At 42.4% G+C, this 15,064-nt stretch overlaps 1 protein-coding gene across 2 annotated transcripts in view; it reads left to right on the plus strand.

Annotated features, from left to right (window-relative positions):
• LOC126482360 (importin-7) overlaps positions 1 to 15,064 on the plus strand; it is a 176,881-nt gene that overhangs the window by 82,232 nt on the left and 79,585 nt on the right. For both annotated transcript variants that reach the window (XM_050106440.1, XM_050106442.1), the window contains exons 13-14: positions 566 to 752; positions 5,321 to 5,412. In XM_050106440.1, coding sequence (XP_049962397.1) covers positions 566 to 752; positions 5,321 to 5,412 — 279 coding nt within the window. The remainder of the gene's footprint in view (positions 1 to 565; positions 753 to 5,320; positions 5,413 to 15,064) is intronic.

Here is a 15,064-nt window from a genome sequence, read left to right on the forward strand (position 1 = left end):
ACATCTGGATGTGGTTTCACCACCTGTTGAAGACACTTACTACAGCCCCTTCTGAACACCTGATCAGTTGTGTAGTTTCCGAAATCCTCATGCCAAGCCGGCTGGAGTGGCCGTGCGGTTCTAGGCACTACGGTCTGGAGCCGAGCGACCGTTACGGTCGCAGGTTCGAGTCCTACCTCAGGCATGGATGTGTGTGATGTCCTTAGGTTGGTTAGGTTTAGTTAGTTCTAAGTTCTAGGCGACTGATGACCTCAGAAGTTAAGTCGCATAGTGCTCAGAGCCATTTTGCTCGTGCCAAGCCTGCGGGCCATCACAATCTGTCCTCAGTCAAACTCAAATAGGTCGTGCACCTTCCTCATTCTACACAAAGAGAACAAGCTCACTGCTACTGCATGCACTGTTTGTGTGTCTGGCTAGCAGTTGTTTCTCACCAGGTGACACTGCACTCGCCTGGATGGGTTTATATCAGTAGTAGGTAGGTGGTCATAATGATCTGGCTGATTAGTGTATATTCCACCCCAAATGTTCAGTTATTATAATATGTAATTTTTTCCCCCACCAAAAGGCAACAACATTCAGCCAAGTTCTTGAGACTGATGAAGGGTCTGACGAGAAGGCAATAACGGCAATGAGTTTGCTGAATACTATAGAAACACTACTGACAGTAATGGAAGAGCAGCCAGAAATCATGGCACAACTGCAGCCAACTGTTCTCCAAGTTGTAGGGCATATTTTCTCACAGAGTGTAATGGGTAAGAATGATTTCTTATGATAACTTTTTTATTCTTTTGTGTGTGCTAATTAATCTGGAATTTTGTTTGTTATACGTTCAGGGAATTTTAAACAGTGAACAGAAAATACATACATTTATCGTGTCACCTCTATTGCTTGTGAAGTGATAATGTTCCAGTTTTTCACATTATTGTATCTATTCAGTCTGTGGATGCTCAGCATTGTTGCTTCATGTGTTGTGTTATTGAGGAAAAATGATTGGTATATCGTTGTCTTGTCTTACCTAGTAGTTCCACACTCTTTGTTCACAGTTTGCTGAAAACTTAATATTGATTCCTAGCAGCCTAAGAAGCTAGAGTTCTTCTACGCGTGTAATGGAAAATGCTCTTCCTGAACACTACATGTGAGATGGTATTGTTCTGCTCATGTTTTGTGTATCTAACGATAAATTGAGTAACACAAAAGAAAACGGAGATCTGTATGCAATAGTGGGGACAACCTCTCATCAGACGTAATTGTCGTTACAGCTTTGGCAGCAACACCAGTGGTTGAGCTCAGTAACGTCTAAAAGTTATAATCTTGTCCAGTTTTTGTTTTCAAAAGTAAGTATTAGGTCATTCATCTTAATGGGTAACTCTTTGGTTCAAGCAATCATGGTGTGCATATACGAGTTCTACTTCCTCCGTGATCTGCATTATTGGTACGTTCTTAGAGCCATCTGCCTCTATAATTTTCATTGTCTCCCTAGAAGCTTTCGCTGTATATTTGGCCAGTATTACACTGTAGAAAAAGAGATTTGCCTTGTATCTTTTGTAAAAGATATTTCATAAAATCTTTGAAAGCGTACTGAGCTACTTTTATCGTATCTTTTATAAAAAAAGGTTAGTGTACATTTTTTAGCTTTTATAAAAGATGTACCAAAGATTTTGACAGTGTAAAATGGACATTTCCTGCTTTCATTTCTGATGCAAGCTGGATTAATTCAGCTTCTGTCTCACCATCTTCAGTGTATATAGTCTATGATATCTTTGTTCATTCAAAAGGGAATCACTTGGATTTTGTTATTCATGTGACATCCTTGTAAATTCATTGTCACCTCACTCATGACAATTAAGTGCACACAATGTTTCCCAATTACAGACACCTCTACATTAATACTGACACATGCTGCATTTTATTTTGAGAGATTTCTTGTACCATTTCAGTAAAACATGTTTCAACACATTTGCAGTATCCCTACTGTTGAATGCACAGAGACTTCTCCCTGCTTGAAAATTGGACCACTGAGACGTGATATGCAGGCTGCTTCTTCCAGATAAACTGTCATGGAAGTGTGACCTTGGAAATTGATGTCATTTGTATTTCATCTTTTACCAAAACATGTATGAAAGTCTCAATCATTTTTTCCTGTTCGGCTACATTGTTATTACAAGTGCTCATCGTTTGGATGTGGCCGGCCACGGTGGCCGAGCGATTCTAAGTGCTCAGTCCGGAACCGTGCGACTGCTACGGTCGCAGGTTCGCATCCTGCCTCGGGCATGGATGTCCTTAGGTTAGTTAGGTTTAAGTAGTTCTAAGTTCTAGGGGACTGACGACCTCAGATGTTAAGTCCTATAGTCCTCAGATCTATTGGAAACATTTTTTTGGATGTGACACGCAACTTGTTGAAATTAAAGAGTTGTTTCATTTCACTGTGATGCAGTGCAACTTCCTTCAAGTATTGTTGTTCTTCTTTGTATGACAGCTCTACAGTTCACCCTAAACAGTGGATGTTTAAATACGTGTTCGGTAAATTTCTGTAGCTGTGGGTGATGCTGAGGCATCATAGTAATATATCAGTATCTGCGGCTAGTGTGTTGGCACTATATTTGTTGAAGAAAAATGTTGTTTAACTTCTTCCAGTGTTTGAAAACCTTTGTATACTGACATATTCATGTATGTGGTTCATGGCAAGCTACCTGAACTATAACTTTCACCAAAATCGAATATCTTGCAATTTTTACAAGTAATGTGGAATATTTTGCAAGCTCAAGTTTCAGACCTGTTTCTAGCTATCCAGGTATACGATTTCCATTGTAACTATCTATAAACCACTTGATGTGAGTGCAATGATGTTTCGTGGTATCATTACTTTTCTTTGTACAATCTGATCTTGTGCTCAGTTATTTGAACTATTGATGTTGTGTGGCAACAGCAGACTGTTTTATCAGAGGTTTTCTGTATAGGGATTAACAATTGTGATGAGTTTTCTTTATTGACAGACAAATTTTTAAACCTGTTAATTATAATGTATATAGTACTCTATTACAAAAACAGCATGCTGACCCCGTCCCTCTCCCCCCTCCCTCCCTCCCTCTCTCTCCTGTCCCCCCTCCCTCCCTCTCCTGTCCCCCTCCCTCCCTCCCTATCCTGTCCCCCTCGCTCTCCTGTCCCCCTCCCTCTCCTGTCCGCCTCCCTCCCTCCCTCCCTCCCTCCCTCCCTCCATCCCTCCCTCTCCTGTCCCCCTCTCTCCCTCTCTCCCTCTCCTGTCCCCCTCACTCTCTCCCTCTCCTGTCCCCCTCACTCTCTCCCTCTCCTGTCCCCCGTCCCCCTCACTCTCTCCCTCTCCTGTCCCCCTCACTCTCTCCCTCTCCTGTCCCCCTCACTCTCTCCCTCTCCTGTCCCCCTCACTCTCTCCCTCTCCTGTCCCCCTCCCTCCCTCCATCCCTCCCTCTCCTGTCCCCCTCCCTCCCTCCCTCCATCCCTCCCTCTCCTGTCCCCCTCCCTCCCTCCATCCCTCCCTCTCCTGTCCCCCTCCCTCCCTCTCCTGTCCCCCTCCCTCCCTCTCCTGTCCCCCTCCCTCCCTCTCCTGTCCCCCTCCCTCCCTCTCCTGTCCCCCTCCCTCCATCTCCTGTCCCCCTCCCTCCATCTCCTGTCCCCCTCCCTCCATCTCCTGTCCCCCTCCCTCCATCTCCTGTCCCCCTCCCTCCATCTCCTGTCCCCCTCCCTCCATCTCCTGTCCCCCTCCCTCCATCTCCTGTCCCCCTCCCTCCATCTCCTGTCCCCCTCCCTCCATCTCCTGTCCCCCTCCCTCCATCTCCTGTCCCCCTCCCTCCCTCTCCTGTCCCCCTCCCTCCCTCTCCTCTCCCCCTCCCTCCGTCTCCTCTCCCCCTCCCTCCGTCTCCTCTCCCCCTCCCTCCGTCTCCTCTCCCCCTCCCTCCGTCTCCTCTCCCCCTCCCTCCGTCTCCTCTCCCCCTCCCCCCGTCTCCTCTCCCCCTCCCCCCGTCTCCTCTCCCCCTCCCCCCGTCTCCTCTCCCCCTCCCCCCGTCTCCTCTCCCCCTCCCCCCGTCTCCTCTCCCCCTCCCCCCGTCTCCTCTCCCCCTCCCCCCGTCTCCTCTCCCCCTCCCCCCGTCTCCTCTCCCCCTCCCCCCGTCTCCTCTCCCCCTCCCCCCGTCTCCTCTCCCCCTCCCCCCGTCTCCTCTCCCCCTCCCCCCGTCTCCTCTCCCCCTCCCCCCGTCTCCTCTCCCCCTCCCCCCGTCTCCTCTCCCCCTCCCCCCGTCTCCTCTCCCCCTCCCCCCGTCTCCTCTCCCCCTCCCCCCGTCTCCTCTCCCCCTCCCCCCGTCTCCTCTCCCCCTCCCCCCGTCTCCTCTCCCCCTCCGTCTCCTCTCCCCCTCCGTCTCCTCTCCCCCTCCGTCTCCTCTCCCCCTCCGTCTCCTCTCCCCCTCCGTCTCCTCTCCCCCTCCGTCTCCTCTCCCCCTCCGTCTCCTCTCCCCCTCCGTCTCCTCTCCCCCTCCGTCTCCTCTCCCCCTCCCTCTCCAATCCCCCTCCCTCTCCTCTCTCCCTCCCTCCCTCGCCTCTCCAATCCCCCTCCCTCGCCTCTCCCCCTCCCTCCCTCGCCTCTCCCCATCCACTCCCTCGCCTCTCCCCATCCACTCCCTCGCCTCTCCCCATCCACTCCCTCCCCTTATCTCACCTGGCCCCCTCCCTCCCTCGCCTCTCACCCTCCCTCCCCTTATCTCACCTCGCCCCCTCCCTCCCCCTCTTGCTCCACCCCCTCCCTCCCCCTCTTGCTCCACCCCCTCCCTCCCCCTCTTGCTCCACCCCCTCCCTCCCCCTCTTGCTCCACCCCCTCCCTCCCCCTCTTGCTCCACCCCCTCCCTCCCCCTCTTGCTCCACCCCCTCCCTCCCCCTCTTGCTCCACCCCCTCCCTCCCCCTCTTGCTCCACCCCCTCCCTCCCCCTCTTGCTCCACCCCCTCCCTCCCCCTCTTGCTCCACCCCCTCCCTCCCCCTCTTGCTCCACCCCCTCCCTCCCCCTCTTGCTCCACCCCCTCCCTCCCCCTCTTGCTCCACCCCCTCCCTCCCCCTCTTGCTCCACCCCCTCCCTCCCCCTCTTGCTCCACCCCCTCCCTCCCCCTCTTGCTCCACCCCCTCCCTCCCCCTCTTGCTCCACCCCCTCCCTCCCCCTCTCGCTCCACCCCCTCCCTCCCCCTCTCAAGTGGCAGCACGTGTGTCCTCATAGGCACTGCATGCCTATGTCACAGTAATGTATGTTGTACTATTTAATCATAACTCAGTGTGATTAGTACTAATTTCCTTTATTTCTTGCAGAATTTTATGAAGAAGCTCTTTCTTTGGTTTATGATCTCACAAGCAAGAATATATCACCAGACATGTGGAAGGTGTTGGAACTTATGTATCAGGTAACTAAATTACTAACATTCGCTGTTCTATAAATGCTTCATTGAAAATCAAAAGTCTATAATTAATAATTTAAAACACAATTCAGGAACTTTGTGCACAACATTTTTGTACACTTCTACTTATTGTCCATGGTCTCCTTTCAAATACTCTCCTCCACAATTGATACACTGCTCCCAGCTCTGTTTCCACTTCCAGAAGCAGTCTTGTTATATCTCTTGCTGGATCGCATGAAGTGCCATCAGGAAATTTTTGTTTCATCTCGTCTATTGTTGCAAATCTTTGTCCTTTCAAAGGGGTTCTCAACTTTGGAAATTAAAAAAAATGTCTGCGTGGGCCAGGCTTAGATATTACAGATGAGGCAGCATAATGGTTTCGTTTTTTATCCAATAGTCATGCTCCAAAGGAATGAATGTGCAGGTGCATTATTGTGATGAAAGAGCCATGAAATGTCTCGCCACATTTCATGCCATTCTCGCATGAATCGCAACATTTCCCGACAGTACCATCAATGAAGAGTTTGTCCCTGTGGCACAATTCAAGATATACTAATCCTTCAGAGTCAAAGAAAACTGTCAAAAGGCTTTGACATTTCACCTGACCTGATGAGGCTCACCCCCCCCCCCCCCCCCTTCCTGCATTTGGAAAACCTTTCCTGACCCATTTTGGATATTGAAACATGGTCTCAGCATTATAAATATAGACCCCCACATCTCATCACCAGTTATGATTCTCTTAAGGAACGACTCATTTTCATTTGTGCAATCCAAAAGCTCTTTACAGATTCCTAGGGGAAAGTCTTTCTGGTCGTGACTCATGAGCCATGGGATGAACTTGGTGGCAACACGATGCATTCTGAGATGCTGTGTCAGGATTTCATGAAATGTATGGCAAGTTGAAAACTTCTCTTTCATACCTCCTCTGTGGTACTGCAGGTGACTTGTCACTGGTATCATTTATACTAAGATTGTAGTACATGTGAGGTACCTATTTGCTTCCACTGCTCTGAGTGGAATGCGTAATTTCTAATTAATGTTCACCAACCTACTGCCTGCTGTAGTTGTTGTCCCCTTCGCAGAAAACAGCATGTAGGTCGTGAATCCATTGTATTAAGGCTGTAAGAAACCCTTAGCGAGGAACTGATATATGTGAATAATTAAATTTTCAGTTACTTTGTTTATATGGGATGCCACTTGCCTTTTATTAGCAGAACACGAGAAACTGCAGACATTACATACTTTGATATGCAATTAAATATGCTGTTTAGTTTGTGACCACATTGTCATCTCGCCACTGCTGCCTTCTCAACTGCTCTAAGAAGAGCTTCTTGTACCTGAATGTGGTGGCTGCAATGCCAAAAATGTTACACGTCCCCCTCCTCCTGATATTTCCAACAATTGGGAGGTTTTCACAGACACCAAACAATTTTGTAAATAAACAAATTTCAATTCAAATTTTTATGAATTTTTAAGCTATCATCTCTCAAGGGTCATACCGTTCCACCATACTGGTAAATTCTTGTTGTTTTTCAAATGTTGAATCTACTTCATCTTTTTTCCTTTTCAGGTTATTAATTTACTTATATAATCACAGACTTTATTATTTTCTGATTAGAAAAACTAATTGTTACCTTCAATAAATTTGTCACTAACCTTATATCCCAAAATCATTAATTTTTAGTTACACACTCTGTACTTACTGCATAATTCTTTAATAGAAAAGATTTTCAAAGTAGCATTATTCTGCACCTTTACGTTGTTGATAGTCTTTTTTTAACTTACAGTCTGTCATTTACTAGAATACTCTATAGCAGTCGACTGTCTCCTACTCAAGTATCAGTCAAGAACTCTTGTACTGCTGTTAAACTATTATTGGAGAATTGCCGTTCATTAAATTCATAAAGTATGTCTAATAAGAAGTTGCTATACCACTACTATTGGCGCATTGCAGTACTTTAAGTTCAGTGAAATCTTCTTTACACTCTTCGTACTATTACATCGGCACCATGCGGTTCTGCACTTATTTGTATTTGAATGCGTCGTAATGACGTTTACGTCACATGGTTACAAATATATGTGGAGATGGAAGAACTTTACACGCACACCTCTTACTTTAACATATCAAAGCAGCCCACAACAGTAACCCATGCAGGTGATTCAGTTGTCCATGATGTGGTCTTGCATTGTGAAACTCCAGACTTCCCCAAATGGTGTTGAGTTCAACAATTGTCAGTGCATTCTCCCATTTCCAACTTCAGCATACAGCTCCAATACAGTTCCATGAAACAATCCAAAATGCGTTAAATTACTTTTCTAATAATTTTAAATAAATTTTAAATGAATGTGTTTTCATATACTATTGCAATGTAAATACTTTTGTATAATGTTTTGGTTTGATTTAGGGTGTTAATAAACAAAGTCAATGTTTACATCGTACAAAGACAGTGATTCATCAATGTTATTGTTTTGGTCACAGCAGTAGCTACATACAGCTGGGGCACTACCCTTCGCACTCTTGAAGAGCTTTGCGCTTGATTGCACCCTTTGTTACTACAGACCCAGTTTGGTAACAATCACACCACTAACTGGCATCACCTGCTGTGCTCCTTAAATCTTACCTAAGGAGACTTACAATTGCAGTTCACAGATATATTAAGAGAATCTTGGTTCAGTCAAAATGCGCACACTCGTTTACCAAATCGTTCCTTCATTCCACAGGATGAGGTATAGTTCCTTCATTGTTGCTACAAAAAGTACTAGTGGAACAGTATTCATGGAATGACTGTTCATTTTCTACTGATTTTTGTATAAGCATATTCTGTGACTTTGTAATATGTAGGAGCTAATTACCTTATTCTTAGACAGACCTTTATTCTGCTTTATCCATACCTACAGGCAATCTGGATAATGCATCAGTCAATGTATTGCTTTCCCTGGCAAGTATTCTGTTGTGAAATCATACTCCAGAAACACTAAAGCCCATCTGTTATGACTTAGCCTACGATCCATCAGGAATAGTAGTGCCTTGTGGTCTGTAAACACTTATACTTTCCTCCTCTTAATTGCACACACCAGTACTAACATTTCCTTTTCTGTTACTGAATATTTTATCTCCCATTTGTTTGGTATTTGACTGGCAAAAGCAATGGATTCTATTTCCACTGTATCCCCATTTTCTATGAATTGATGAAGATGAGCTCCTAATTCGTATTGTGAACTGTCAGTGAAAATGCAAAAAGCTACATTTAAGTCTGGATGTGTCAGAACAATACTGTTACATAATTCATCTTTTATTTTTTGAAATTCTTGTTCGCATTCCTCGGTCCACATCCACGTGACATTCTTCATTAATTAAAGTATGGCTTTCGCATTAAGTGCCTGATTGTTTGTGAATTTGCAATAGAGTCCGGTTTAACTGAAGGTGGTGTCCAACTGCTTTTTGTTCTTAGGTCTTGGAAAGTTTCTTCCAGCATTTAACTTTTCTGAGTCTGGCTTAATACCTTCAGCCAGTGTAATATGCCCTAGGAATTTAATTTCCCCTTTCCTAAATTTGGATTTGTCCAGATTTACACTGATATTATTATTATTATTATTATTCTCAAAGCTACATACCACTTGACTCAATATGTCATTGTGTTCCTTCCATATTTTGGCAGCAATCAAAATATCATAAATATATACTGTAATAGTGCAATAGCTGCTCTCCCAACACCTTATTAAGAAACATATAAACGCAGCTGTCGAGATCAGGCCAAATGTCAATATTCTGAATTGGTAACTCCATCCTTCATAAACAAACGTAGTAAACTATCTACAGTTTTCTAATAATGGAACCTGCCAGAAAGTGGTGGTCAAGTCTATACTCGTTAATAGGTGGTCAAGTCTATACTTTTTAATACAGTAAAACTTGCTCATAACGGAATCGCCTGGGACTAAAATAATTTTCGAAATTTGACAAGTGTCCAGATTACATAAAACTCACTGTACTACCTAAATTTTGTCAGGTATCATGTATGAAATACAGTAAATTTTTTAAATTATGCACATACTGTATTAGTGCACCTTCATTCCATCACAGTAAATGTTCATTTACTGTATATTGGATAATAGAACACTGTACTATTATACTAATTGATAAACAAAAAGGCATTTCTATGTTTTTACTCGAACTTTAAATTTGTTTATTATTGTGTGTACATACATATTATTCCCAAGTTTATTCGCTTTATTTCACTTTTTTCACCATATATCAAGGAGGGAAACTTGTTTTAATTTCGTGTTCAAAATTGTTTTTTCTAGTCAATTTTTTGTACCGTACAATAGTTCCAACAAGTTCGGAGAATTTGTGTATGCTGCAAATTGCGTAACATTGTTTATGCATGCAATGGCTTCTTCAGGCGTATTAATTTTTCCAGGGACACAAATTTGCTCCTCTTCTTCCTTTGTTTCTTCTTCTTCATCCTCTGTGTTGAGGATTTCTATTAAACCTGTTGCTGAAGTGAAAGTGGAGCGAGTTGACAGAAAGTCCTCACTTGTAATCATCTGCACTAAATGAAATGTTTCACATTTTCATTAATTCAGCCACTGAAGCATTTTGTCCTTGAGACACCTTCCGCCCCCCCCCCCCAAAAAAAAAAAAAAAAAAAAAAAACCGCTCTGTTGAAGAATCACTTGGTGACAGTTTCGGGTTTTATTTCCTTTACTGCCAAGCCATCCAATTTACTGCATCCAGGACAGAAACTGACTGTGCAAGAGCAATTGCACTTTCTGCTTCTTCAACACTAAGAGACTGCATCAGTAATTGCCTATAATGACACTTGAATATACCCCCTGGTCCTTGGGTTGTGTGAGGCTGGTTGAATTTTGAGGGAACCAATCCAATTCCACATTTGATAACATTACTATTGGGTGGCAGGTTACATTGTCTAGGAAAAGGAGAACTTGGCAATTTCCTTTTTCCATTTTAGTATTGAAAGAGCCCAGCCATTCTTCCATAAGACCACTCACCATCCACACCTTTTATTGCTTCGCTATGTGACTGGAAGCTTACAGTGACTGGAAGCTTACTGACGTCTCATTTTGAAAACAATGTGGTTTTGCCGCCTTTACAATCACCAGTAGCTTCTCCATTTCACCTAACATGTTTCCACACAGCAGTTCAGTGAATCTTTTCTTGGACATTTTTCCACCGTTGCACGTTTCACCTCAAATTGGTAGAGATTTTGAAGGCAGTGCGTAATAAAATATTCCTGTTTCATCTACATTGAACATGTCTTTCAGGTCATAATTCACTATTAAGTTGGACAGTATTGTCTTCCATTCTGTTGCTACACTTTCTTGCACATCCTTAGCTTCTCCACACACTTCATTCCACACGATGTTGTGCCTAGCTTTGAAACTGTCCAGCCAGTCTTTGGGTGCCTTAAACTCCATAATTCCAAACTCTTTAGAGACTTTCAGAGTCTCACTCTGCAACATGAGTCCAGATAAAGGAAAGATTCTTGCCCACACACTTACGAACCATTCCCACACTATTTCGTTAATTTCTTCATTTCCAGTCTTCTTCACCTTTCTTTACATCTGCCCGTTTCCTTTCATCCTGAATCTTATGCTTGTTTCTTAAAGTCTCATAAAGTTGTGTTTTACCGCATTTGAAACGCAACATAATTTCACGCACAGAGAGTTTGTCTTTCTCACTTGCCTCGATTACATTAATCTTTTCATTAAGTGTTAATGACATATACTGTTCGTTCGACGTCATGTTACTGTATCTCTTAAAATGCTACTAGTCAACTGAAACGGGCAGAAAATAATGTTCTTGCCGTGTAAAACAGTCGTTTAATGTAACAGTACCCACCTCTTTCACTGCGCACATTGCAGCAGTGTGCTGCTAGATGTGCAACAATGTTCTTGTATGTGCCAGCGTGCATCAATAACGAGGAAAATGAGAAAGCTGACAAACACAGTGCTTACAAATGAACAGTTTCCTTTGATGCACTGTACCGACACTGAGCATAAATTATTCGTTGTTGCGCAGAGCAGCACGGTAGTAGATCTATGCTAGCAACACCGCACTGCACTGGACCTCTTTTCTTGGTTTTGCGTCGCTTACCAGAGATGTTAAAAGTAACGTTCTTGTAGAGTCGTGAATAACTAATGAACTGTAATACAATAGTACTGTACAGGCTGTGTTTTCTGCATTATACAATGAATTGTTAAGTATGTTCTAAGATTTGCTTTCCGTTTCCGCATTTGGCACGTTCCGCTTTATACAAAAAAAATCACCATGTAAAAGTGCACTTAACGCATTGGGGCCGAAATACTTATATGGTTTGGGCAGATTTCTGAATTATACACGTGCCAATTTGAGCAAGTTTTACTGTATCTTGCCACTATTGAACTTCCATACAAGCTCCTCTAGTGCCCCAGGCCTATCCATATCCATCTGTGACAAGATGACTTTAAGGCTCTAGCATCCAAAGTTATGCATACTGAGCTATCTTTCCTTGGTGCTATTATAGGGAACCACAATAATTACTTGGAGATCACTCAATAGTTCGCCATTGAATCATTTTCTTCCTTTATTTGCGACTTTTTCCTTCATTGTAGCCTCTGTACTTAAATCTTCATCGGGGCCCACCTCTTCGTACAAACATATGCTATCTTCTGGTTCGTAGTTCCAGTACATCATTCCCTTATGATCTGTCTTCTCACATCACTACCTATATTTTGTGTAACCTCATTTTCATTAAATTTAAATACGTGTTGCTCCTGTTCATCTCGTATCCTCATAACAGCCTCTGTAAAATCTAGCATTGGCCTGTTAGCAATTAATCAATCTTTCCCCAAAATCAAATTGATGCACAGTCCGGAAACCGTGATGGCATCTACTCATAATCATCTGTTTTGCATTTTAAATGCCATTAGAAACTGATTCTTTATCATTTTACTTGTAGAGCCACACACTGTATCCACTTTAAATCCTTGTACGGATAACTTGGGAACATCTGTATCCTTCTTTATTTCTTCGTATAAATTACTAGAGTACCTGAATCTAGGATCACAATTATTTTCATATTTTGTATTTCAATTTCAATTGCTGGTTGGTACATTTCCTTTGATTTCTGTCTTATCTTCATCTGTAAGTGCATTGCTTACTCAATCCTGTTTGTCATATCCTAAGAATGTTACTTCTGGTCCATTTCATTTGGTCATTCCTTTTACCAGAGTATGTTCCCTATTTTGTTTATTATAATATTCTTTGTTTTAGCCATAATAACCTCCTCTATATGAATCTATTTTAAAAGTGCCTCCCCCTCTTCTGGCCAGGCTGCGACTATGACGTGGCTGTCCGTTTTCCTCCCAGTCACACCGTTCGTCATTTCGATTCGTACCTCTGTTTTGGGTTTGCCCTCTGTCATTAAGGTGGTCTGTCCGCCACATGTTCTTTCTCCAGCCCTCCGGTAGTTGTTTGCTGCTGGACAACACGTCTGATTGCTCCAGGTGACTAACTTTACTTTTATTTACATCAATTAACTTGTCTTATACTGATACTGGGAATTTAAGTATAACATTTCCTACTAGGTTAGAGTCTCTTCATGGGCTGGTTAAGTATTGGGTCTTTTCCCAGTAATGTTGGAAAAATTCTTTATAGTTCTACAACCACTATTTGCAAAGCTTCTGCCTTCAAAAATTTCATTTCTACCACTTTGGTGTGCTAGTAGAACAGTATTGATTCAAAAACGCTCGCACTAATTCTTTATAGTGTTTTACATTTGTAACTGACCCCAGTTCCCCACGATATTGCTTCTCGTTCTAACTTACTGACAACGAATTTGATTTTTTGCTGTTCTGTCATGTTTTCGGGAATGATACCATCAAACTGTCCAATGAAGGCTACTGGGTGTATAGTTCCCTTACTAGAGAAGTGAAGGACTTTATATGCATTAGGGTAATTTGCTATGTCATTTTCATTTACAACACCTTTTTGTTCAAACCAAATTTCTACTGTTTGTTTAACTTAATTTTCAATTTTGTCCTTCGTCTCAGGAAGCACTTTTTGCTCTGTTTATCTTAATTTGCCTTGAACCGCAGTTTTGTTGCCTTTACAAGAGGATTCTACATGTGAAATATTATGATAAGTATTTCATGGTCTTTTTTGATACTTCGTAGATTATTCCAGTGTATTGTATGCTCATCCTGACATTCTCTGGTAGCTTTGCTTTCCTCTTGTCTTACATTGCCAATGTCATTAATTGTTGTTTCTATCACCCCATTTTGATCCTGCAAATTCTTGTTTAATGTTTTGATTTCATTGTTAACCGTTTGGTTTATTTCTGACTTACAAACTTCTAATTTTTTATCCCATTCTTCTGTTTCATAATCTATTTTCGTGCAACATCCTTCAGTTTTAGCTTCAAGATGCATGACCTTTTGTTCCAAAGCATTGAGCTTACCGTTAATTTGAGCTGTTCCCATTTTAACTTCTTTTAACTCCTCCTCATTTTCTTGCTTAGCTTAATTCCTCCTTATCTTTTAATCCCTTGTCTATTTTCTTTCCAGCAACCTTTTGTTCTTGCAAAATTAAATTTAGTATAGATGCCGGATTCTGATCATCCTTAGTTGGGGAAGTGTCGGCTGATGCTATACCATGACTTAATATATATATATATAGCTCATACATTGGCTCATAAGTAACATCAGCATCAGTAATTTTCTCTGCTATTGTCATTCAAATTAATTGTTTCATTTTGATTAGGTACCACATATTCTTGGTTTACATTGTCATTTTTTTTTGCACAAAATGTATCTTTTCATTGTCTTCCATTAATAGGTAATTTTACATTCCCAGTGAAATCATTCATGGCTACTTCAGAATTCTCAATGAGATTATTGGTTACTGAATTTACTATTTCAGATTCGTCACTAAGGTTTGAATTTACGTTTATACTTGTGTTATTTGTGACTTAATTTGCCAGTCGTTAAACTCGTGTCTGATGGCGCTAACATACATTGGTATCTGATCCACTGGATCATCACTACTAATGTGAGATTGAACTTCCATACTTCTGAGAGTGTATCTTACTTCCTTTCCGCCATACATTTCATTAATACTAATGTTCGAATTACAAATCCTAGACTGCTGTATACAAGCACAACACTTACACTATTTTTCTTCCTCGACGTACTGCCGCTGATGGTCACAGCTGTTGGCTGCACCGCTGGCTGGAACTTCGCTATTGTGGTGTGCTCAAGCTGACACTGCAAACACACCATGTAGTGTAAAGTGCACCAGCTGCTGCCACACCTGTTGTCTGTGGCTGCCTCAAGCTGCTCTGCATGCTGCACCGTCTCATAGAACTAAGGATGTTGAAGTGATGATTAAATCATGGGCTGCGCACGCAACATTAACTTTTATTCTTGTAGCATTTACTATTTCTGATTCATCCCGATACTACTTTCATCGTGACAGATAATTGGATTTTGCAGCATCAGATACTATAGTTACACTAAAATTCAACAACAGTTCAAACACTGTACAAAGCCTACTTAGCACAGTTGTTTTGCAGTTCCCTGGCCGTTCACAGTTCACACATATCACAATCCTTATACATTTCACTGGTCGGTTACAGTTCACCTTTCTCGCTGATAAAAT

Source organism: Schistocerca serialis, chromosome 5 (assembly GCF_023864345.2).
Source record: "Schistocerca serialis cubense isolate TAMUIC-IGC-003099 chromosome 5, iqSchSeri2.2, whole genome shotgun sequence".
NCBI classification, from domain to species: domain Eukaryota; kingdom Metazoa; phylum Arthropoda; class Insecta; order Orthoptera; family Acrididae; genus Schistocerca; species Schistocerca serialis.